At 50.9% G+C, this 23,002-nt stretch overlaps 10 protein-coding genes across 10 annotated transcripts; 4 read left to right on the forward strand and 6 right to left on the reverse strand.

Moving 5' to 3' along the window:
- Positions 1-417: 417 nt before the first annotated feature.
- Positions 418-2,976, forward strand: N7533_007457 (aldo/keto reductase family protein; the record flags this gene model as incomplete). Its single annotated transcript, XM_057104107.1, has 5 exons — positions 418-489; positions 759-940; positions 1,003-1,372; positions 1,429-1,563; positions 1,843-2,976. The coding sequence occupies 5 exons, from the start codon at positions 418-420 to the stop codon at positions 2,974-2,976; spliced, it is 1,893 nt and encodes a 630-aa protein (XP_056959064.1).
- Positions 2,977-4,250: 1,274 nt separating this feature from the next.
- Positions 4,251-4,598, forward strand: N7533_007458 (alpha/beta fold hydrolase; the record flags this gene model as incomplete). Its single annotated transcript, XM_057104108.1, has 1 exon — positions 4,251-4,598. The coding sequence occupies one exon, from the start codon at positions 4,251-4,253 to the stop codon at positions 4,596-4,598; it is 348 nt and encodes a 115-aa protein (XP_056959065.1).
- A 186-nt stretch (positions 4,599-4,784) lies between these two features.
- On the reverse strand, positions 4,785-5,837 carry N7533_007459 (intradiol ring-cleavage dioxygenase; the record flags this gene model as incomplete). The annotated part of the gene is made up of 4 exons (XM_057104109.1): positions 4,785-4,967; positions 5,026-5,093; positions 5,155-5,519; positions 5,590-5,837. The coding sequence occupies 4 exons, from the start codon at positions 5,835-5,837 to the stop codon at positions 4,785-4,787; spliced, it is 864 nt and encodes a 287-aa protein (XP_056959066.1).
- An 884-nt stretch (positions 5,838-6,721) lies between these two features.
- Positions 6,722-7,439, reverse strand: N7533_007460 (uncharacterized protein; the record flags this gene model as incomplete). Its single annotated transcript, XM_057104110.1, has 3 exons — positions 6,722-6,876; positions 6,934-7,203; positions 7,271-7,439. The coding sequence occupies 3 exons, from the start codon at positions 7,437-7,439 to the stop codon at positions 6,722-6,724; spliced, it is 594 nt and encodes a 197-aa protein (XP_056959067.1).
- A 977-nt stretch (positions 7,440-8,416) lies between these two features.
- Positions 8,417-9,538, reverse strand: N7533_007461 (tRNA 2'-phosphotransferase; the record flags this gene model as incomplete). The annotated part of the gene is made up of 2 exons (XM_057104111.1): positions 8,417-9,036; positions 9,514-9,538. 2 exons carry the CDS (start codon positions 9,536-9,538, stop codon positions 8,417-8,419), a joined length of 645 nt encoding a protein of 214 aa, XP_056959068.1.
- Positions 9,539-10,136: 598 nt separating this feature from the next.
- N7533_007462 (uncharacterized protein) lies at positions 10,137-13,209 on the reverse strand (the record flags this gene model as incomplete). The annotated part of the gene is made up of 3 exons (XM_057104112.1): positions 10,137-11,554; positions 11,605-12,585; positions 12,660-13,209. 3 exons carry the CDS (start codon positions 13,207-13,209, stop codon positions 10,137-10,139), a joined length of 2,949 nt encoding a protein of 982 aa, XP_056959069.1.
- Positions 13,210-13,764: 555 nt separating this feature from the next.
- Positions 13,765-14,884, forward strand: N7533_007463 (Efg1 domain-containing protein; the record flags this gene model as incomplete). The annotated part of the gene is made up of 2 exons (XM_057104113.1): positions 13,765-14,173; positions 14,259-14,884. 2 exons carry the CDS (start codon positions 13,765-13,767, stop codon positions 14,882-14,884), a joined length of 1,035 nt encoding a protein of 344 aa, XP_056959070.1.
- A 519-nt stretch (positions 14,885-15,403) lies between these two features.
- N7533_007464 (F-box domain protein) lies at positions 15,404-17,601 on the reverse strand (the record flags this gene model as incomplete). The annotated part of the gene is made up of 2 exons (XM_057104114.1): positions 15,404-17,312; positions 17,384-17,601. The coding sequence occupies 2 exons, from the start codon at positions 17,599-17,601 to the stop codon at positions 15,404-15,406; spliced, it is 2,127 nt and encodes a 708-aa protein (XP_056959071.1).
- A 110-nt stretch (positions 17,602-17,711) lies between these two features.
- On the forward strand, positions 17,712-18,005 carry N7533_007465 (uncharacterized protein; the record flags this gene model as incomplete). The annotated part of the gene is made up of 1 exon (XM_057104115.1): positions 17,712-18,005. The coding sequence occupies one exon, from the start codon at positions 17,712-17,714 to the stop codon at positions 18,003-18,005; it is 294 nt and encodes a 97-aa protein (XP_056959072.1).
- Positions 18,006-19,293: 1,288 nt separating this feature from the next.
- Positions 19,294-22,399, reverse strand: N7533_007466 (serine/threonine-protein kinase; the record flags this gene model as incomplete). The annotated part of the gene is made up of 2 exons (XM_057104116.1): positions 19,294-21,755; positions 21,826-22,399. 2 exons carry the CDS (start codon positions 22,397-22,399, stop codon positions 19,294-19,296), a joined length of 3,036 nt encoding a protein of 1,011 aa, XP_056959073.1.
- Positions 22,400-23,002: the final 603 nt, after the last annotated feature.

The following is a 23,002-nucleotide window of genomic DNA, read 5'->3' on the forward strand; positions in this document are numbered from 1 at the left end:
CAGGGATTCATCGCGTGCCACTTTCCTCAATCGAATCCAATGGTTGAATGACAATTGAGATGTGTGCAGAGGATTGGCAACTGCAAGCTCATCTACAAGTTACAATCGGTTTAGCGCAAGAGACAAGATTATCATGATCATACATATCCCTAGGTTGTCCACGATTCACTCCTGACATAACTTAATCCAGGCCCAACAGACCTGAAGAACCCACATCGGCATGGACCAGCCAGTGATCGGTCCAGATTGAGGCGAGACCCGGCGGGAATTACGCAACCGAGGTGGTCCGTGAAGAGTGCGAAGGGTTTAGGTATCCTTATCAATCAACGTAGCTGTCAAAGTGGCGCTTTACACTTTCCAACTTTTGCATTTCCATCCTCCCCTCTGTTCAATACCCTGCGCAGTACCTACTTCATAATGGCCGGCCTCTCTCTTCGGTCTACTTACAAGCTTGTCTCGGGCTACGAGATCCCCGTCGTTGGTTTCGGTGTAAGCTACTACCCCCGCGTTTGACACCAGAGCTCCATATCCATGCTTCAATTCTGACGGACTTTTGCTCCTTTAGGTCTACCAGACGTATGTCTCTAATATCCCATTTCGAATTCTTCCTCGGCAGAAACTGACACTCATGCGATTAGACCTGCCGATGTTACGGAGCGAGTGACCCTCAAGGCTCTGGAGCTGGGTTACCGCCATGTAGGTGGACATGCATAACCCAAACTTGTCGATTATATCCCAAGCTAAACCCATTCCTCTAGGTCGACAGCGCCAAGGTCTACCAGAATGAAGTCGAAAGCGCCGCCGCCATCCGCCAGTCCGGACTTGACCGGTCGCAGATTTTCTACACGACCAAGGTCCCCCGCACTATGATGGGCTACGAGAATGCGAAGAAAGCTATCACAGAGAGCATTGCTGATGCCAGCCTTGGATATATCGACCTGTGAGCCACATCCCGCTTTGCATTTCTCTTTCGATCCGCGCATCTGCTAATATCTATCTTAGCGTCTTGATTCACGCGCCCTACGGCGGCAAGGAGGCTCGCCTGGGAACATGGCGCGCCCTGGTTGAGGCCCAAAAGGCAGGACACATCCGTTCTATCGGTGTCTCCAACTTCGGCATCAAGCAGCTGGAGGAATTGGAGGAGTACATCAAGAGCGGAGGTGGTGGTGAGATTTCCGTCGGCCAGTATGAGATTCACCCTTGGTGCCCGCGTGATGATGTCACCGAGTGGCTGCACAAGCGTAATGTTATCGTCGAGGCGTACTCGCCTCTTGTCCAGGGTACTCGCATGAAGGAGCCGGTTCTCCAGAAGCTGTCCGAGAAGCACGGAAAGAGCCCTGCCCAGATTCTGATTCGCTGGAGCTTGCAAAAGGTATGTGATGCTTCTTCATCGTGTCAATGGCAGGGGTACTAATGACGCTTTAATAGGGATGTGTTCCCCTCCCCAAATCTGTCACCGACTCGCGCATTGCCGAGAACTCGCAGGTCTTCGATTTCGCCCTGTCGGAGGAGGACATGGCGAGTCTGAAGCTGGATGAGTATGCGCCTGTGTGCTGGGACCCGGTTCGTGACTGCAAGATCTAGATTAGCCTCGAATATTAGTACAAGCCATGAAATAGACATTTTTCTTCCTGCAAAATGGAAATCCTTTTCTACTGGTAGATGTGAGTTTAAGTGCGGAGGCACGGTGTGAAAGCAAGGCAAGTGCAGCCCAAACGGGCAGTCTGTTGATCTCGGCACAACGTATCCCCGCCGCGCAACAAACGGAACCCGCCAACCAACACCCAACCCAACAATCTTCAATAAACCCACGCCCAGCCCTCATGACTTGGAAATCGGTAGGCAGTCGCCGGAACGGTTGCCTCCAACATGCCGGACGAGCCGCGACGTATCGTTATTGAGAAATCCAGCACCGTGCGTCGCCGGTATCAACGCAGCAACAAACAATTCCGGTTCACGGCCGCCGAACTCAAACGAATCGAACGCGAAGAAGAGCTCGACCGCCGCGCCAAGAGCATACGGGAGAAGGAAAAGAAACGTGTTGCCAACAAGAAAAAGAAGGACGAGCAGGAGCGGGAGAGGAAGCGACTTGGCCTGCCCGATCCCAATGTCCGCAAGGTTTCTTCAAGTCAACCGCTGCTTTCGAACTTCCTTGGCCTTGCTCGAAACCCAGCGCCCGTTCCAGAGCCACAGCCAGCGCAGGATATAACCGGCTCCGGCTTGGAAAGTGGGGCGGGGGATACGGAGGAAGACTCAGATGGACCGGACGACTTGGATGAGGAGTTGGAAAATGAATTATCCTGTCTACAAGAGGCACTCGTCTCTGAGAACTTCGACGGGCATGACGCAGTCCTTGGAGAAGGCGACCACGATGCAGAATTAGAGAAGGATCCGCCATATCTCCAAGAGACGGCGGTCCCGGAAGAACTCGACAACCATGCCGCAAGAGACGAAAGGTCAGGAAGTGGTGGACTCTGTCTAGAAAAGACAGTAGTCCCCGATGAAGCTGATGGGCTTGGTGTGAACTTTGGAATGGACCAAGCTGACGAAGATACGGATCCTTTTGATGACTTGGATGAAGAATTGGAGCGAGAGCTTTATTGTCTCCAGGATGCAGGCATTCTAGAGCAGGAAACACTCGACCAAAATACAAACGACAAGAGCAATGAAACGTTGGCATTATGTTTTGATGACCGAGACGATGATGAATTCTCAGATTGCTCTGCATTTGATGACGAAGACATTCTTAAAGCAGCCGAAGCTGTAATAAAATCGCCCTCTATCCAACCTGGCCCAAGCGACCATATTTCATCCAAACCTGCCGTTATCGTGCATGCCTCCTCAGACGAATGTATCAAGCCAGTCATGAACGCCATGTCTTCGGCTAGTGATTCATTCCGAGATGACACTGCTGACTGGATGGAAGAAGTCTTTGAACGTGGTTGCGGGGAATCATTTTGCGATATCTACGAGTAGTTAGTCTCGAAAGCACAATTATCATTCAATTGTGCCATTGATTCGGATAGAAGAACTCTAGAGTTGGTTTTTTGCATGCCTCTCCCTCGGCTACAAACTTGCTTGCCGGTTCTCGTTTCCCAAGATGCATCATATGCGCCTGATCATTCCTTAGCTGTCCATACTTTTTTGACTGCATTTAGCGTTGTGGGCGGGAGCGTTGAATATGAAATTGATATGCCCTTTTCTCTCTCTTTTTTTCGTGGACAAATATAAATATACCCGTAAATCCGAATTCAAGTAAATGTCCCAATGGCATGTTCGTTTTCGAGAGATCCGAAATAGTCAGATCCTATAAATTACCGCGCAAAGCGGTTCCCGATGCCCCGGCGCATTGGAGATCGGGCGCCAGCCGACGGTCGGGAGAGGCGGACCCGCCCTCGGATGCCGCAATGAAGTGCCCCTCATTCGGGTTTGCACTTGGATGGGGTCAGGGTAGCTGTAGCTTATCAGAATCAGTCAATTTCGACGGATAGTAATGATCTCTGGCACAAATCAGGGGCGGACAAAAAATAGAAACCGCTAAGAAATCGAAGAGAAAACCGGGGTCGGTCTTATCGGCAATGACGACACTCCTTTTCAACTTATAGATCAGCTTCCGAAATCCACGCCGGGCACTTTACTCTTCCTCCAGCCTTCTCCGAGTCGTGGATACCTACCCAAATCAACATTTCGTGCATTTTCCTAGCTCCTAGTTCTTATTGAGATATAGACGAAAATGCCTTTCGTACAAGCCAACAGGCACCGTCTCAACTACGCCGATTCCCACCCGGACGGCTCCCGGCAAACGGCCACACCATCATCTTCATTCATGGTCTGGGATCATCGCAGAACTATTATTATCCCGTCATTCCTCACCTTACAGAGAAGCACCGCTGCATCACCGTTGATACTTATGGCGCCGCCCGGTCACCTTACACAAATGACTCGATTTCGATTCCAGGGATCGCAGACGATGTCATCGGCATGCTTGACACGCTCCGGGTCCCAAAAGCGATTGTCGTCGGCCACTCAATGGGCGGATTGGTCGTTACAGAGCTTGGGTCTCGTTACCCAGATCGTGTGCAAGGTGTTGTTGCCATTGGACCGACGCACCCATCAGAGGTCCTCGTTACGGTAATGAGCAAGAGGTCCGAGACGGTCTTGGAAGGTGGGTCTATTATCACATCTTATGCTAATTTTAATATTGCGGATGGTACTGATGATTCTCGTTTATCACAGCTGGCATGGAACCAATGGCTAATACCATTCCTTTCGCTGCTGTTGGCTCCCGCAGTACCGCGCTGCAGAAGGCGTTTATTCGGGAGTTGCTGTCAGGCCAGGACCCTAAGGGATATGCAGCGCTCTGCCGGGCTATTGCCTCTGCGAAGGCATCGGATTACGCTGCTATTCAGGCGCCTTTCCTACTTATTGCCGGCGAAGAAGACAAGTCTGCTTCCATGGAGGGATGCCAGCACATTTTTAATCATGTCTCGAGCCAGAACAAATCTCTTGAGTTACTGAAGGGAGTTGGTCATTGGCATTGCATTGAGGCTGGTGATGAGGTCGGGGGATTGATCGCGAAGTTTGCGAGTGGTATCTAAGTATAATAAGAAGAAATACTACGGTTGTGACGGGCAATAGGTACTATTTGAAGTATGTAGATGAGCAAGGATCGAAAGATGAAGTTTAATGCATAATATTTCCAAGAATCTTAATCCAAACAGATACGGAGAACGCTTTCATATAGACATTACAAAAGTCCACAACAAACGCAATGCGCGCTAGGTTCATGCGTCTTTGACGAGCTTGACATCGTAGTTGAGCTCAAGGCCAGCTTGAGGGTCATCCTTGCGCTCGATGAAGTCCACGACCAGGGAGTCCTTAACGGCGAATACGGAATCGTTGTCTAGGTACTTGTCCTTGCGGTCAAAGATCTGAGTTGTTAGAGGGCGGTATCCGTCGCGGGTAGCCTACTCAATAATTAGTCCTGTAAATCGCGATGCTGACAGCGAATGAAAGTAAACTTACGAGAATGTGAATGTGGGCAGGGCGGAAGGGGTGGCGGTCCATCAGCTCGAGCATCTTGCCAGCGGGTCCTGTAAAACTAGTTAGTCCAGGGTCTATGCGATAAACCTCGCATCTTCGGAGTTATCTCACCATCGTTGGGGACAGGATAAGGTGTTGGTCGCAGGCAGTAGAAGTAATAACGACCATCGGCATCAGTCTTGAACTTGCCACGCAGATTAAACTCGACCTGATCGTCGTCTTGTTGCTCGTAGAGACCGTTTGTGGAAGCCTGCCACACCTCGACCGTCGCATCGACGAGGGGCTGCTTAGTCTCAAAGTCCATAACGCGGCCTTGCATGAATGTCATCTCGGCGTCCTTGGGCTTGGTGACCACAATGTCGCTGCCATTTTCACGGTATGGGGTATCGGCGCGGAAGAATGGGCCCAGAATAGCGGTCGCAGTGGGCGCGTCTTTGGCTTCATCGGCAAGCTTGAATGTAATTTCATCAACAAGACTGCAAATACAGTTAGTCAAAGAACTCCGGTTTTCAAACCTGTTGTATATTAATCTCGGAAATAGCTTACGACTCGAGTCCGATCACGTCGCAAACAAGTTGCCCCTCGTTGCGCTTGTCGTCACTCATTTGGCCGGCCCAGTTTAGCATCTTCACACCAGCCATCCACTCATCCACGGTAAGCTCGTTTTCGCGCGCATAGTCGTGAACATGTTGAATAAGGCCGGTCATGAGTTGGCGCAGACGCGGCGACGTCTTGGGTCCCATTGCGTTGATGACATTGTCGGTGAAGTTGGGATCAAATCGATGTGTCGCCATATTGAATAATTATATGGGGGTTAAAGAATATGCTGTGTGAGATTCGCGACGAGAAGAACAGTCCCCCGCGAACGATTATATATGGATCGCCTTGTTCCGACGGGACTATTTTTTGCTGCTTGAGCGGCAATCAACGGATCTTCAGCAGCGGTTTCCGTAATGCTCCAAAGGCCGTTGACCAACTAATCGATGCTTATTCGAGGACGACCCCGCATAACCATGGCGCGGTGGCATGATTGGGCTGGGCGAGAGGCGTCGGATGCTGATATCGGGTCTGGAAGGTCGGATCGGGGAGGGGGAGGTCATTGGAAGGCGGGGCTGAAGTACGCTTCCGATTCCCCGCAGTCGGATGTCAGTTCCCTGCAGTACAAGGTAAATCCGGGTGACGGATCTTCTTCCGTAAGATCTAGTACTAAAAATTTGGCAATTAATACTAGTCTTCCCACATTACCCTTGTCTTCTAATTGTATTTCCCGAAATTGTATACCCTTGAGAGTCATCTCTGTTGAATACTGAGACAATTTCCCCATACGATTGGTTATCATGCTTCCGAAAAGATCTAGGACAGACCCCAGTTATGAATTCAATTTATGAACCGGCAGTTCCTAAGGCATAAAAGACAGAAGATATAGTAAACAATCGAGATCAATTCATATCAACAGTATTAAGGAGTGGTCGGAGCTCTATAATGCTTCCAGCTATGTTCCCTTCTAACTTAATCAAATAATTCATGTCTGCCATTGAGCAAGGCTCTCGCTCATCTTGCCCCTGTTCTCCCGATCATTCAGATCTATTTCATAATTTATAAACATCCCCCAAATATAAAAAGAAAAGTAACATCGAAGGATCGTATTTCATGAAAGAAGATTCCATCACAAGGAAATCTAAGCGTGGCAGGTACCCTCAATCTGGGTCTGGGGAGGGCCGACATCAACAGTTGCAGGTCCGGTGAGGGAGGTAACGGAGTTATCAATGCCATTGAAGGTGCAAGAAACACCGGCTTCGTTAATGTTGATGTGGGAGATGCTCAGGGGGGTCCCTATGACAGTTAGCTCTGATCACTTCTCTAGTCTCCAAGATTATGGGATAGACATACAGATCTTGGTGGGGGTACCGTCAGTAGGGAAGTATTGGTTGAATTCAGCATCAGCAGCACCCTCAAATGTAACAAGGACGGCGTTGCGGCGCTGAGGCTGGGCGTTACGGCGCCATAGCTTGCTGCAGTGTCCAGAGACCTGGGTCTGGGGAGGGCCGACATCAACGGATCCAGCACCACTCAGCGAAGTCACACTGTTGTCAATGCCTTCAAAAGTGCAAGTGACACCGTTGGTGTTGGAGGTGATGTGCGAGATGCTCAGCACATTGGCTGGGAGATTGATTAGTATTCGTTATAGCTATATCATAGCAAAAAGTGCGAGTAATTAGTAACTTACTGATAGTAACATCGGAGCCATCAGTAGGGAAGGATTGAGTAAATGAGGCATCGGCAGCACCCTCGAAGGTGATGTCGACGTTATCGGGGGCAGCCGCACGCTTCGTGAAGCCGGCACTGGCGGAGGTAGCAAGGGCAGCGGAGAGGGTGATGATCTCGGAGAACTTCATTTTCAAAGATGGATAATCAAGGAGATTCTTGAGAAGATTGATAGATTGTTGTAGTGTTTGGTGATGTTATTGTTTCTTGTTATTTCTGAATGATATCCTTTCTAGAGATTTATGGACCTTTTTATACCTTTCGACATCGTCCACGATGCAGCCGTTTACTACAGCCCTACGTGATAATTTTGGTAACATACGACAGCCTCGTAGAATACGAATATGATGACGCTGAGATGTAGAATACCATGGGGCTGTCTTAGAAATGTCAGCCTATGACAACAACGACCATTCTCTACTCGGGAGGCTGAGTCTTGGGCAAGCGTAGTGAGATCTAATACACGTAGATGCACTAGTTTGAGATGGTGGCGGGCCTTAGCTTGTTCCATGGCTGTTCCATAGTTGAAGGTCACTAATAATAGTCAACCATAGAATCGTCCAGTCACGAGGGGAGGCCATATACAGAATTCGGGAGGAAGCGGTCGACTCCCATGGTACCGACAAGTTGTCTCAGGCGTGACATCTGCAATTCACTCGCCAGTACAAAGTAATTGTAAACTTTTACGAGAGTTTCTCGGAACTTGCCATCCCCACCCTTAGCATCAGGCGACCCTAGTTGGCCCAAGAAGTGCTGGCAGTGCAGTGCATTGCGTCTTCCCCGCAATTCGCTCTGCTCTTCCCCATACATGACGATCGACCTATCATTAACTATATCAGGCGACCATGACCACCCGCATGAGGCTCAGAGGTGGCATACCCGGCGTGCTGGATCTAATGTACATATAGCCGGGCTGTACCGGACCCAGATCTATAGTTAGATACAGTCAAATGAGCCAATCATAATAAATTAATGATCTGGAATAATGCAGTAACCTCCGCAGTATAGCGCGATTTTGTACTAAAAGAGTAATTTTGCTTTTTTTCCGATTGGTTGAAGTTGTATCGTAGTGTCATTCAATGCCATGTCATCCGAAGCTGTGATTATATCACCGCTTGCCCTTGGGGTTCCCCTTTTTAGCCAAGTGCGCCGGTAATTCCTGCAGGATTTCGCCTCGCTCCCAGATCTTCCCAAGCCCAGCCTTGCGCTCAACCACCACATCAAAGAAATCAACCGAAACAACCTTCTTCGATTGCCCATGAATACCCTCACCGCCGCCCGGTAAGGGAAGACCCTCACTCAAAATGACATCATTCTCACTGCGCCAGAAAGGACATCCAGCGGCGAGAGCCTTGCGAAGATCAATATAGATGAGTACCTGAGCGTCCCACCGCATTCCCGAAATGACCTTCTTTTCGCCTTTCCCTTGTACAGCTGAATCTGGCTGCGCCCCGAGAACAGAGTCCAAGGATGGCCCCGTCGCAAAGTGAACATGATTACGGCCCATGCATTGAAGGCCACCCGACTGCAGGATAGCGGACCATGCGCCGTGGAATGTACCGTGGACGACAGTTTCCGGAAGTTTAGAGGCATCATCCAGCGATAATGGCTCGAGGAAGGATGCCGCGTCCACGCTTTTGATGCTATGTCCTTGAGTTGCGCGGATGAGGTAATTGGAGGGATCGGTGTCTGTTACGGACAGAGCCTGCTCTGTTGCGTTTTGTTGTTCTTCGGTTGAGACGGGGGCCTGGAGTATCGCGGGGAAGACGTCTGACCATCATTCTCAGCTGCGGGCTGCGCGTCCTCGTGTTCTGACCCCGGCGTCGTGGTGGGGACGGTCGTGGCTGCTGTAGTTGTTTCGGTTGGCTGGGCTGAGGGAATATGCAGGAGCGCAAATCTTTTCTTGTCCGAAGAGCCTACGGCGTGCCGGACCTCGTCGAAGGTGACTTTGATAGACTTGAGCTTTCGCCATTGTAGCTATATAATAGGTAATAGGTAAGCAGGGGGGGCATCGGAGTGAAAGAGAGTCGGAGATATAGCTTGCGGGTGAGAGTCAAGAGAGTCAACATACCACATCAGCTACATTTGCATATCCCTGGTCATTCATCTTCAGTCCCTCCTTCTCGGCGGCGTGTCGCAAGAGCAAGCTCATTGCCTTGGAAATCTGCACATCGCGGGACATAGGGCCACCGCGGCCTCGCTTACCCTTGTCCCTATGGTGATCAGGCATGGTAAGACTCTCACGTAAAATGCTGAGTTGTAGGCGTGTGGTCTGGAGTGCGGTGCGCGTGCGGATTGGAGCTGTTGGAGAACCTTGCGGAGCTTTAAATTGGTTTGGCGGGGCAGTGGCCAAGCGCGGCGTCAGACCGAACAAAGCCCGTCCAGTCAGAGTGACTCATGGGATGATTCACCACATTTCTAAGGTTCATTATGAGCTAGAGTCGGGGTCTCTAATAGGAATCCTCTTGAAAGAATGGTGTTCTCGCATCTCAGCCCTGTTTTAAAGGTTGTTTTCATGCCTTTGACATGTGATTCAAGAAGATTTGATCGATTTTGGCTGATGACGATAACGATAAGTAAGGTGGACCCAGCCTAGTCTATGAGCAAGGTAGCCTACGAAAAGTATGGATATTAAGAGTTCATCAAATATGCAACCTGATATTCTCAAAATATGTTGCTTGAACATGCTAATAAATGGGTATCGGGTATCGAAGACAAGCATTGAACTCCTCGGCCCTTCAAAAAAATCTGCAAACATACTCCAACCAGCTGGACCGACCACAACCAAACAGCCAAAGCAAGTGAAAAAAGACCAACAATAAACAATCTCAACGGTCACAAATGCAATTACACTCCGCAACAGGGCATACTCGATGTCGCACAAACCAGTCGTGCGCGTGGTGTGCGTGGAATCCATGATTACAATTGATGCAAAACACAACGAACCGCCTCATTATATCGGTCTGGGTGGGTTTGCGAGCGGCAGTCTCGGCATCAGCGGCGATACCAGAGCGGGACATGGGATCTGGCGATCCAAGCCAGAGATTGCAAACGCCGCAACGGGGCATATGCCGACCGCAACGAGGACAGACTGTCCCAGACAGAGCGCTAGGTCCAAGAGGGTTGCCGATGGTCGAATGCACAGTTTCCGTTGTAGCAGATGGGGAAATTTGAGAAGATGCGTCGTGTTGGGTGAGCGGCCGCGTGCAGTAGTTACAGGTCAAGCTGACCTGCTGCGGCGGTGGAGGAACGAGTTTGCGTCCATCGACGGTGACCGCGAAGCGGCGGGAATTCACGTCGAAGCGAGCGCGTTCGAGTTGGAGCTTCCAGGAATTGAGTGATCGGCGATAGGTCTCGCGCCAGGCTTCAAATCTGGCAATGTATGTTTCGTTGCTGAGGATTCTGGGGACGGTATAGCTCATGGCTAGAACTGGTGTTTGGACATCGTTGAACTTGTCAATGTATGACTGGAACAGATCAATAGCCATATGGCCCAAACCAGTGAGCACGATTCCTTCAACATCACCCTCTTTGACGGCTTCTGCGGTCGCGTCTTTCAAATAGACAGTCAGCTCATCATCGGGTAGCCAGCGAAGTGCGACTTCGATCCGATACTTCAAGGGCAGTGTGGTTTCTTTAATTACTGCGTGCCAGTCGCCCTTGCTCACAAGCGCGAGGATCGCGCGTGAATATGGATCGGTGAGCTCCTTGGATATCTCTGCGCATGTCTCTTCCCAGTCCGTGCTGCTGTCGCCTTTCGTTGCACCGGCAGCACCGGCAATAGCCATAGCCAATAGCTTATGAGCTTGTGTAGGTTGATTACTACGCAGCCCAATATAGGCCAACTTCGGCTCATCTTGGAAAATAGCCAGCGCGGCTGCTTTGGTATGCTGACTCTCTGCGGAGAGGGTTTTGACTGTTTCCTCAAGCTCTTTGTAAGACTGCGGCGCTCCACAGAGACGGAGTGAGAGACGGCGGTGCTCTGGGAATGCCGTTTCAAAGCCCTTGACCTCTGGAAGATTGAGTTGATCGACTAGCTGTTTGATAATCTCCTTTGGATCATTAGAGGCTGAAATTCGACGGCGCTCAAAGCCATCACCTATCATGTTGTCAGTAAATTCGGTATTTCTCAGAAAAGGGTGTGCAGACAAACCCAGCTCATTGGCCCAGATACTGTTGACGCCTATATAATTCATGTCGACTCCATCGATCACCATAGCCGTTCCCGAAGAATCGATCCGAGCCCCTGCGAAGGAATTAGAATCTTCCCATAATAGCATGGACTGTATCACTTACGTTTCACCCAGGCCCACAGGTCCTGCAGAGCAGAGTCATCGGCCCAAATCTTCTGGTTCCGTGCCTCGTCAAACAGGTAGCCCTCTTTAGCTCGATACTGGTTGAGCGAGGACAGAGTCAAAGCCTCATTCGCAGTGAGGAGAGTACCTTGTGTACCAAGTGACAATTCCCACTCCCGTTTTTCTCGACTTGGAACTGGTTCGGTGCCCAGAGCCTTAGAATTCGAAGAACCTCTTGAGCTGGATGAAACACGAGCCCGAATGCTGTTGACAAGTCCAGATACAGGTGACACGTGTTCGGAAAGAGGATGGATAGTTCTGAAATCCGCACCATCGCCAGTCGGAGCTCCACAAGCCAAGACACTCTGAGACGACACCGCGATAGGTGGGCAAGGTGGACGACTGGTGACAATTTGAGGGTTTCCCTTGCCGTCCAATGCAATTGCACTGGCTTGCGAGGAGAAACTGAAATTCAAGAAATCAAAAGAAACAATTCGGTCTTTCTCCTCTGTGCCTCTAGTCGGATGGTCGAATGGCATGCAGACGTCCCGCACGTACTTTGTGTAGACTGGCTCGGGGTAGTTCTTGAAAGAACCCTGTCCTAGAGTTTCGTCGATTGAAGAGCGGAATTCCTCCGATAAATGATCCTTTGCGATATCGAATGTTTTGAAGTGGCCACTGTTGGATAATGCGCCCAGACAGCCGCGATTCGTCTTGGAGAATCGCAAGCTCCAGATGGATGCCTTAGGGTTGAACACGTTCTTGAACTGGAGCGACGATACCGTCTGGTTCGAGTCGGGGCTACTTGTCGATGATCCCACTGTCGGGGAAGCCAGCCTGGTACCTACACGTCGGTCCCACACGCTGATGGTACTTTCATTTGAAGTTGTGCACGAGGCGATATAATTCTCATCCAGCCAGTCGATTGCCAAATTGTGAACACAACGGGTTGGGAACTGTATAGAAGGATTTCCCGGCCCCTCTAAATGATCGAAATGAATTAGTTCATCCATCCATCTAAATGCCCGCATCCTCTTATGGACAGGTGACACTAACCTCTGAGATCATAGATCCGGACGAATTGGCCTTTTACTCCCGTCACCAACGTATCGGGCTGATCTCTAAAGAACTTGATACTCGTAATGGGCTCCGAGCTGGCCAACTTTCTCAGCGGTTCAGGGAAACCTCTACTGCCCCCCGAAGGGCCCAGCCGCTGATTCACATCCCAAATGTTCAAGCAGAAATCATTGCGCACGCGATCAAGCCCAGAAGCCACCAGTCCATGTGTACTGAAAGCCACGGCGTTACAGTAGCGCTGGTTTCGAACAGGAAATGAGAGCGATTCTTTGGGGTCGGCGTCTAATCGTAGAATCGTAGCTTCGCCAGACGACTGACCAACAGCAATGAGATTCTCGTTGGAGGTGGACCAATCGAAGGCGCGGAAAGAAGGGGTATTTGTCAAGGTCGAGACGACGTCATGGCGGACGTTTTTGCTGTCGAACCCTGTAACTCTGCAGAGACGAAATGATTTGCCTGTTACGTCGACAGAGAGGAACCGCTGTTCGGCTGCGGTCGAGCTTGGGGACCATCGAATTGCGGACTCCATTGTGCCAAAGTCTCATTCAGAAATGGGCGATCAAGCTTTTAGAGAGGCCGTAGCCTCAAGTTAGTGACTTGGAACGCAATGGGAGGAGCTGTCAGGGCGGAATGTCGCTGTCGTGAGGGGACGAGACGCGGTAATATCGTCATGCGAACCGGCCTGCTGCTCATTGGCTGCCCAATCTGGGGGGGTTTCGATATTGACGCCTCGGGATTCAGGTGGTAATCCGGCGAATAGATTATCCGATACCGAGGTATACTCTCTCAATTTCAGTATGGCTAGGAAGTATTTACACTATCATTGTTTATAGAATCTGATTATGTCTAATAAGCAATCGCAGACCGTAGCTCTCAGTTTGTATTTACTCCCATACATGCTTCACAAGCTTCCATATTATATCTGTATTTTCCCAGTTCAATTCAGATGACTCAGCAGAAAGCGGTCCCCACGGCGGAAGATCAGGCGGTAAGTCCGACCTCCGCGCTATCTACTTTTTTTTGCTCGCAACTTTTGGGAAGCTAGAGTGATATCTGCTCCATCCTCAACACAACCCCCGCCACAATGTCAGATATTCGCCGCGAACGAAGCTCCTCAAAGCGTAAAGGGCGTGATGCCCCTGAAGACTCCTCCGCACCCCGGAAAAAGCAAAGCCGAACGGCCGCCAACAGCGACGACGAAGACATCCAAATGGAGGACGTTGGCAGTGGTGATGAGAGGCCGTCCAACTTCACCCACAAGCCCAAGGGCAAATCTGTGGCACCGCGCGAGGAGAAGGAATACCCCTCTATTAATGACTTGAAGAAGCGTATCCGCGACGTGAAGCGTCTGCTCAACAAGCAGAACCTGCCGGCCGACGCTCGCATTGTGCAGGAGCGTGCGTTGGCGGGTTATGAGGAGGATCTCGCCGAGGAGACGGCGCGGCGGGAACGGTCGTCGATGATCAGCAAATACCACTTTGTTCGATTCCTTGGTATGTTTTGTGAAAAGCTTTTCCCGGGCGGGAACTTGTGGTCTGTAATTGTATACGTAACTAATCGCTCTCTCTACTCGGACAGACCGCAAGACGGCGAATAAGCAATTAAACCGCCTCCTCCGCCACGAAAAGGACGACAAACTCGATGCCAAGAAGAAGAAATCCCTCGAGCGCAAGATTCATGCCGCACAGGTCAACCTCAACTACACGATCTACTACCCACTCACGGAAAAATACATCTCACTCTACCCCAAGTCAAAGGGCAAGACCTCGGATGACGCAGCTGCCGAGTCGGGCTCCGAGACCGATAGCAAGAAGCAGAAGGATCTGCCGGAAGGAGAGAAGCCGGCGCTCTGGTCTGTTGTTGAGAAATGCATGAAGGAGAAGACGCTCGACTCTCTCCGCGAAGGCAAACTGAACATTGGAGCCGATGGCAAGCCGGTCGCTAAGCTCATCGCTAAGCCGGCCCCCGCCCCGGCCAAGAAATCTACTTCGGGCGCAGATAACAAGAAAACGAAGAAGAAGGAGACGAAGCAAGAGCCGAAGAAAGAAGAGCCCGAGCCGGAGTTCGCTTCGAGGAGGGAACGACGGGCCTACAAGCGTGACCAGCTGGGTCAACGCGAACACCAGCGGGGACAAGGCAAGACTTACCATGCGCCTGCGCCTGCTGCTGATGGCAACGAGAGTGATGGTGGTTTCTTCGAGTAAATGCGTTTGTATGGTTATTATTTGTTCTTTTATCTTCTACCTGATATCCCATGTAGCATTGCATGAAACGCAGCCCAATATCAAAAGGATTTTCAATCGAAAGAGTACGATAGTGGAAATTTAGTATGACTATGAGAGTTGAATTTGGATTCAATTCGAAAGATATCTGGCAAACTAGAGCGGAGGTAAAGAAATAATAGAGAAACTCCGATATCCTCGCCAATCTAGTATGCTAAAATGAATCAAAATCATGAGCAAGATGGTTGCAAAGGGCCACAAAAAGGGGTGATAAGAAATCCGCTTGAAAGAAGGATAGAAAGATGAGTGTAGTAGTTGAGTTTCATCAAGAAACGGGTACCCATCGTGAAAGTGAAATCGTCTCATGCATGTCTCGTAGAATTTGAGTTCTGTCGTTGCGGCCAGCGATCCAGCGCTGGCATCGTTATTCGCAGAAAAGAGGGTCGGTTGGAGCTTGAGGGATGACTCTAAGCCCGCGGTCATAGCAGTCCAAGATTCGTGCTACATCACTGTGCAGCTACTGCCGCTTTGAGCGCGGCGACGACGGCCACCACCCAGAGCAGACAAACCAATGCCGTAACTCTCCTCCTCGGAGTCATCAGCATTGTACAATCGCTCGGCTTCACGGGCCCGGCGTCTTCTCCGTCGAGCACCCGCGCCCGCTGCACCAGCTTCTTCTGTGGCCATCATGTAATCGGTCCATTTGCGGTCCAACCGACTCGCCGCAGCGAGATCGCCACGCTTGACGCGCTTTGTATGTTCGTCAACTGTCATCTGCCAGCCGTAGAAGCACTTGAGTTGAATGATCTCGCTAGGGTAGGTGGCTACCGGAGGAGGAGTCGAGCTAGGAGTAACGAAGGCAGTGGTTGTGGAGGACGAGTCATCTTCCGAGGTCGGAGTGACCGTAACTACCGCTGATACTGGTTTGCGAACTCGGGGAAGGTAGGCGTTGCTGGAGAGTACTTCTCTCACGCCAGCCCAGGTGACGTTGGCACAGTCGAACACAACAAGGCGTAATCCGACTTTGGGAATTTCTTCGCCGTAGCCGCGCTTGCGAACCCGGTAACTAGCTTCCATCAGGGTTAGATCTGACACTCGAGTATTGTCCATCTCGACAGAGCGAAGGTTGGAGCAGGTCTTCATGACTTGTAACATGCCAGTGTCACCAAGGCTTTCACAGTAGCTGATGTTCAAGTGCTCAAGCTTGGGGGCTGACTTTGCAAGCTCAGTCAAGGTCAAGTTCGTCAGATTTTCAAGGTCCTCCAATTCAAGATGCGAGAGCTTGGGTGTTGTGCGAATCACCTCGATCACAGAATCATCGGTCAGTTCCGGGCACTGCGAAACTTGCAAGCCCTCCAAGTCAGGGACGTTGTGTGCTAAGCTCTTGAGCCCACTGTCAGTCAGCTCGTGACAGTGATGAATATCGAGATGACGAAAACGACGTGGAGGAACGATTGGTCGATCAGTGAGAAGGTCGATTGTTGGATTCACACCATGCATCAGGACCTTCAGACTTTCATCGTTTAGATCTGTACGACTCATGACCAACCGATCCAACGTGTTTCGTTCATACAGAGCCAGCATGAAGTCTTCATCATCGAAACCTTGGATCTCGCTCGCACGAAGATCCTTGAGCCGTTGACAGGCCTGGACCACTTGGAGAAGCGCCGTTGTCTTGACGTGTTTGCAAAACGAGATGTTGAAAGACTCGAGCTCCGGACATGACTGCGCGATGACCTTCATTGCGTGATTTGTAACGCTGCTCAGCCCCGAGATGTTGACGTATCTCAGGCGCGGGTTACGAGTCAGGAAATGATGCATCGAAGTTCTATCAATGCGACAGCCCTCGAGCGAAAAGTTGACCACATTTCGGCATAGGTCAGAGATGCGCTCGCCCTCCGAAGACCACTTATCCCGCATCTGAGCACAGCCTCTCAGGTTGAGATCCCGTACGAAGGGACCACCGGATGTGATGAGTTTTACCAGGATATCGCCAGGGATTCGCTGGTAAAAGTTGGTTGTGTCAACCTTAGACCACAGCTGCCCGTCAAAACACATGGCATTCCATGACTTCGAAACAGCAGAGCAGCAGACGATCTCGCGAGGTTCGAGATAGCGAAATATCTCAACCTTGAGCTCCTGGGGCAGTTCGCCCCAGAAGTCCAGCTCTCTGACCAGCCGCGGCTCTGGCGCCGCTTCTACCGTCTCCTCCTTCACCCCTTCAGGATCAGGAGTCAGACTGCGGGGTGAACCGCGCGAAGCAGGTCGTACGTCGAATGGCAAGGGAATCGTGCGTGGTTGCGGAACGTTGGGGGAGTCTGTGCCGCCGACTAGGCGGATTCGATTGTTGATGCTTTGGGCATCACCCGATGGGCCGGCGTGGCCCGGGGTCGCCGGCGGGGGTTGAGGCCTCCATACAATTGCGAACTGCTCTCATTGCCCAGGCATGGGGAGTATGCAGTGGACGATAACGAGACACACGATAAGGAGGCCTTGTGGTCCCGCCGATAACCGGTGGATGCAGATCGGCCGCGGCGGGTCAACGTCGGGCTAGACGACATGCGCTGGAGATTCTGCAAGAATTTCTTGCGACCCTTTAATTTTGGTGGTTGTTCGAGTGGGATCTGACCGGTGGAGGAGTTTGGAGACCCTGGTGTGGTTTCGGAGGGCATGATCTCGTCGGCTATTTGGGTGGCCATGGTGCAGGGAATCGGAGGAGGTGGAAGTAGATAATCACGGAGAGAGAAAAGAAGGCCGCTACTGCGGGAAGGGAAGTTGAGAAAGCACCAGGGAATTGACTCGTAGCTAGATGGTCATAGTGGTGCTGGTTCGTGGTCAGTCCAGTCGGTCGCGGGAAGGGGAGTCTCTCTTTCTCCCTCTCAGAGTTCCCAAAGCAAAGGAGGACGGCCTTGAAAGAAGTCGAGGACTCGGAAGCAGACTGGAACTCTCGGGCGTTTCAACCGTGGCACTCACCGACTTCGACCGCCGGCACTTGAATTGGCTCGAAGTGAAACGTGCCGAAGGGATCCGAGAAGGGGAAATTGAAAATATGAAGAAAGAGGAGAAGTGGAAGAAGTGGAAGAAGTGGAAGAAGTGGGAGTAGAAGGAGAAAGAGAAAGGAAGATTGAGTCAAGAGAGAAAGAGAAGGGAAAATGGAAGGGAAAGTACCCGTGACATTCCAGTTGTCCGGTACAGCATACTCTCTCTACACGATAAAGTACTTGGTTACTACTGTAGAGTACGCAGGTACCTCCAAATAGATAGAACAATACACCACATTGGATGTACCAGATAGAACGAATGGGACCTGAAAGGTAAGACCATTGGGCTTATCGCATTTGCCCCGCCTAGGCCATCCACTCTCTTCTAGAAGAAAATAACGCACTTACCTACACACAGGGTGGCACACGACCCCATCGGCTGACGACGCCTTGACTCCGAAGAGAAACATTGGGAGTATCAATCTGGTCAGCCTCCCTTTTTTTGCTTTTCCCATCAACAAACGGAGTACGAGTGTACTAAGGACGGAGTAGATTAGTGTACGTTCCCGTTCCTGAGCCCATGTCGCCATTGCCCGAGCGGGGAAAGGGGAGGGCGTTTTTCTGGTGCGGGGGACATGGCGCGATCCGTGGGACAAGAGATTCATTCCACTCGTCGAGGTGGAGATGGAGGCGATTTCAGGTGAATTGGAATGGTCTCAAGACGGCCCAAACTAGCCGAGACATACACGGTTATCAGCGAGTAAGACTTAGCGACTGGACATGCTTATTGACTTACAGTTGACCGCGCTAAACTACTGTCAGTCTTAGTCGTTTGCGGGCTTAAACTACAAAGACTAGACCGGTTTTGCCAAGGAGTCCCATCGCTTATCCCCCACACGCTATACCAAGACTGAATCCGTTGAATCCACTGCTGAGAATGCATCTAGATTGTTGATGTGTGATCTAAGTACAGACATGATTGTGGGAAAGCCAAAAAAATGTATAATAAAATGTAGTGTGATGCAAGTAGGGTGTCCAAAGCAAAATAATAAAAAAAGAAAAAGAAAAATAAAATGCGACACAACACAACACTGCCATGACAAAATGCATTGAAGACAGATAGATTGTTTTTGTGCAATGCCCCCATTTCCAACCCCATCTGAGATACAGAGATAAACACCCCCCCAAAAAAAGAAGAAAGATAAGAGGGAAAAAGAAAGAAAAAGAAAGTTAATAATCACTCCTCCCCCTCTCTCTCCTTCGTCCATGATATTCATGATATTCAATGGGTCAAGCAAAACGTCGTGGGGTATCGTGTGTGTTTTTTAATTTATTTCCTGGCCATGACATTGGCGTGAGAGCATGCAGGAACAAGAGTAAGAGCAAGAGCCAGAGCACCTTGAGGCAAGTTCAGGTCGCGGCCATCCAAGGGTGATCGACAATTTCCGTGATGGTCAGTCGGTTGTCGACATCGCGGTCGAGCATCTTGCGGATCAAATCGATGCACTCTTCCGAAAATGGGAGGAAGGGGATGCGAAGTGGGTGGTCAAGGATTTCGTCAACATTATAGAATGGGTTCTCCTTATACACAATCGTGTACAGCAGGATACCCAGGGCCCAGATGTCTTGTTCCTTGCCTCGGTATGACTTTCCCTGCAAAACCTCCGGGGCTGCATAGTCGATCGTGCCCACAAAGACGTCAAAGGGACCATTCTTAATATAAGCCGCGCTGCCGAAATCGATCAACTTGATCCGCCCCTCGCCATCAAGAACAACATTCTCATCCTTAATGTCGCGATGGACGACCAATGCCTTGGTATGTAAATGGTGGATGGCGTCTACCACCTGCTTGAATATGTTCCGACACTCCGATTCGTCCATGTTGGCCTTGAGTTCGATATAGTCAAAAAGGTCCATCCCCGGAAGTCCATGGGGAACCATTTCAATATAATAGTTGACATCATCCTCAAAGAAGCCGTCCATCTCGACAATGTTTGGATGCTTATAGCCATCCCGACGAAGAAAGTCCAGAACGTGGATCTCAAGAGGCACGGTTCCGAGTCGGCGATCCCTTGTCCAAGTGTCCACCAAGATCCGCTTTTTCGTGACATATTTCAATACCATCTTCTTGTTGGGTTGCTTTTTCAGACGGGCTGATTTCACCTGTCCATAGGCACCCTGACCCATTTCCTCAAGGATCACATAGTCATCGATGGTACGTTTCTGCGGAGTTTCCTTCTTGGCATTTGGGTTGACTTCGGGTATTGGTTGAACTGGGCGATCCGTGAGAGGCTGTGACGCTGCTTCGCTGAGCTGTTGACTGAGAGTTGAACTCGGGGCCTGAACCTCCACGGCGGTATTTGCAGTGGCGGAGTTTGTCTTCTCGGTGGAAGCATTTGTCGAATCATCCGTGGAAGGTTTGTTCGTTGGAGACGTTGGCTTTGAACTCGGCAGCGAAGATGATGAGAGGTTGGTTGCGGCGCCCGCGGCATGTAATTGTCGCGAATATGTGATCCACAGGGCATATACCAGTTCTGTGACTGCCACCGTATCATCGCTATCTTCCGAGTCGCTTGAGCGCTCTTCAATCCTCTCTACTTGTTCCTTGGAGAAGAAAGTACCGCTATTGACCACTCGCAATTGAATGTCAACCACAATCGTAGAGCCGTCCCGGTGCTTTGCCAGCAAGCCACTGGGCTCTGTGAAGACAGATGCGGCGTTTGCCTTTCCGTCGCGCAAAATGGACAGGGTTCGCGCCCGACGGAAGCTATGTTCAGGGATCACGATGCCGTCGACCAATGGAACATTGTCTTCTTCGGTTAAAACATCCAAGATCTCGTCGAATCCCGGCACCAACTCTGTGATGTGGTGTCCCTCAGGGCGTTCCTGACCGAAAAGAGCCGACGAAAATACCGAGTTTGAGCTGATCACATTCAATGTGGAGGAGGATAAGACCATCATTCCTGCGACATGCGGGAAACTCGATACTTGCAAAGTACAGCTCTCTTCTGCTCTGGCCACTGTCACGGGAATACAGACGCCGGCCGATGTGAGCGCGGCGAAGTGCTTCAACTCCGCGATTTTGGCAAGCCCCTTCTCGGGTGAAGTCTTGAGGGACTCCGATGGCAGGCGAGGAAGAAGTTCGGCTATCGGCTGGCCCGATCGGACTACATGCGAGCCCCAGATCTTTTCAACGTCTCCTTTGGCTTCAACAACATTCCAAGAATCATCACAGCGGACAGATGCAATGTTCTCTGTGATCTCCTCAAGCACCCAGATCAGGCCACCACGCTTCTCCATGACCCAAACGCTAGCGGAGCCCTTAGTGCCGTTGCGCTTCTGGATTGGAACAACGTCGCCACATAGCAAAACACCGCGTGATTTATTCGCTGGGTGGTTGGGATTGCGAGGATTTCTCTTGCTTGAGCCATATCCATCGTCGGTCTGTGCTCTCCGAGATTTTTCGCGCGAGGAGGGTTTACTAAGTAATTGCGCCGTCACTCCGTTCCCCAGACCCCGGTACTTCGGGTTGACTGCTCGGATGTTGGGTCTTTCCGGTTGGAGCGGCGTGCGGGCTGCAGCATCAGTACTGGGATCTTTAAGCTTGGCTTCGAGCCACTGCCTGTGCTCTGTCTGTACAACCTCTAGGATACTCAGTCGACGGACCTCGGACTGTGTAACTCCAAATACAAGGCATGAGAGATCATTAGCTGCAATGATAGTCCATGGCGCCTGGGCTTCCGTCCGGAAAACGGCCTGAGAAACGGGGGTCCATTTGCTGCTATGGGTATGCAAGGCCGGCATGGGGAATCCCAATCCAGCGGTTGATGAACCAAGAGAAGCGAAAGGATCCGCGGACGAGTATGGTTGCGCTAGAGTTTCCATCAGCTTGCTTTTGAGCGAGGCAGAGTTGAGGTCCGTGTATGTACGTTTTAAGCTTACGCGCCGGGATGTCGGAGCCGATATCAAGTCCTTCCTGGATTGTGGGATGCGGTCGCTTGGGATGGGGCTGAGAATTTGCGAATTCATAGATGTGGCCTGTGACCCGGGGGGGAAGTGGCATATCCTGGATCGCATCTCTAGTTGTCGGGGGAGAGCCATGGTCTGAAAAGGCTTTCTCGAAAATGTTGTCGCCATTGACATCCGCAGGTCCGGTAAGGGCAGCTCGCGCATTGGCTCGCTCTTCCTCCAAAACATTGGCCCGGGTCAAAAGATCCATCATACTCTGCAAGTCCGAATCCCCGCTGGCGTTTGCCTGGGCGTTGGCGAGTCCTGGGTTGTTGGCGGCCCATCCCATGCGGTCGCGCATGAAATCAATCGACCTCTTAAGGATGTTTTGTCGGCTGTGCAGAAGCTCTTCAGATTGCTGTGCAAAAGAAAAGGAGTGTAACGATTCCAAGGGGAACCGGTGGAGATCTTCGAGATCTCCAAAGGCCTGGCTCATGGACATACGGCCGGTATGCGCACGGGATGAAGAACTCGAGCGGGGAGACGGGGAGGTACGCGAAGTAGTCATCGGAGCCAATGATGAGGTTGACAGATTTGGAAGCGTCAGTACCCGTGAGGGCTGATGCCGTATACGATCCAGACCGGTTGGGCCGAGTCCATGCTCGTTCTCGAACAGCGGAGATCTACTGAAGATGCGGTGAATACGTCAGTCTCTTAACATCCCGCATGGAGGGGCAGAAGGAGGGGAGAAAGCGACAACAGACCTTGAGAGAGGGTCATATCCCGACGAGAGACTATCCACTGAGCTTCTCAGCAGTTGGTCTGTTTGCAGAGAAAGTTTGTGAATACCCGACTCCGACTCGGGAGATTCGGAGAGCGGACCCAGCGGCGACGACAGAGGACTCGGTTCGCCTAAATAAAGAAGATCAGCATGATGCATCGGGTTATTACTCTATCACGATGCAGGCCACAAATTTCATGCCACGAGAGATTTCCAGTAAATGTGATATCCTCAAGTGATGCGGGAAGGGGGAAGTCGATCTCCGCGGGTCAGATGCGTCCCGAAGCATGCAAACTCTGTATCGCGCTCTTCTCTGACATTTGATATCTTTTCTGATGGTTCAGAAAAACCGGGAGGACATCCTTCACCAAAGTGTCTTATTTGCTCCGA

Source organism: Penicillium manginii, assembly GCF_028828005.1.
Source record: "Penicillium manginii strain IBT 31320 chromosome Unknown utg000005l:1.0-5665137.0:1.0-5668048.0, whole genome shotgun sequence".
NCBI classification, from domain to species: domain Eukaryota; kingdom Fungi; phylum Ascomycota; class Eurotiomycetes; order Eurotiales; family Aspergillaceae; genus Penicillium; species Penicillium manginii.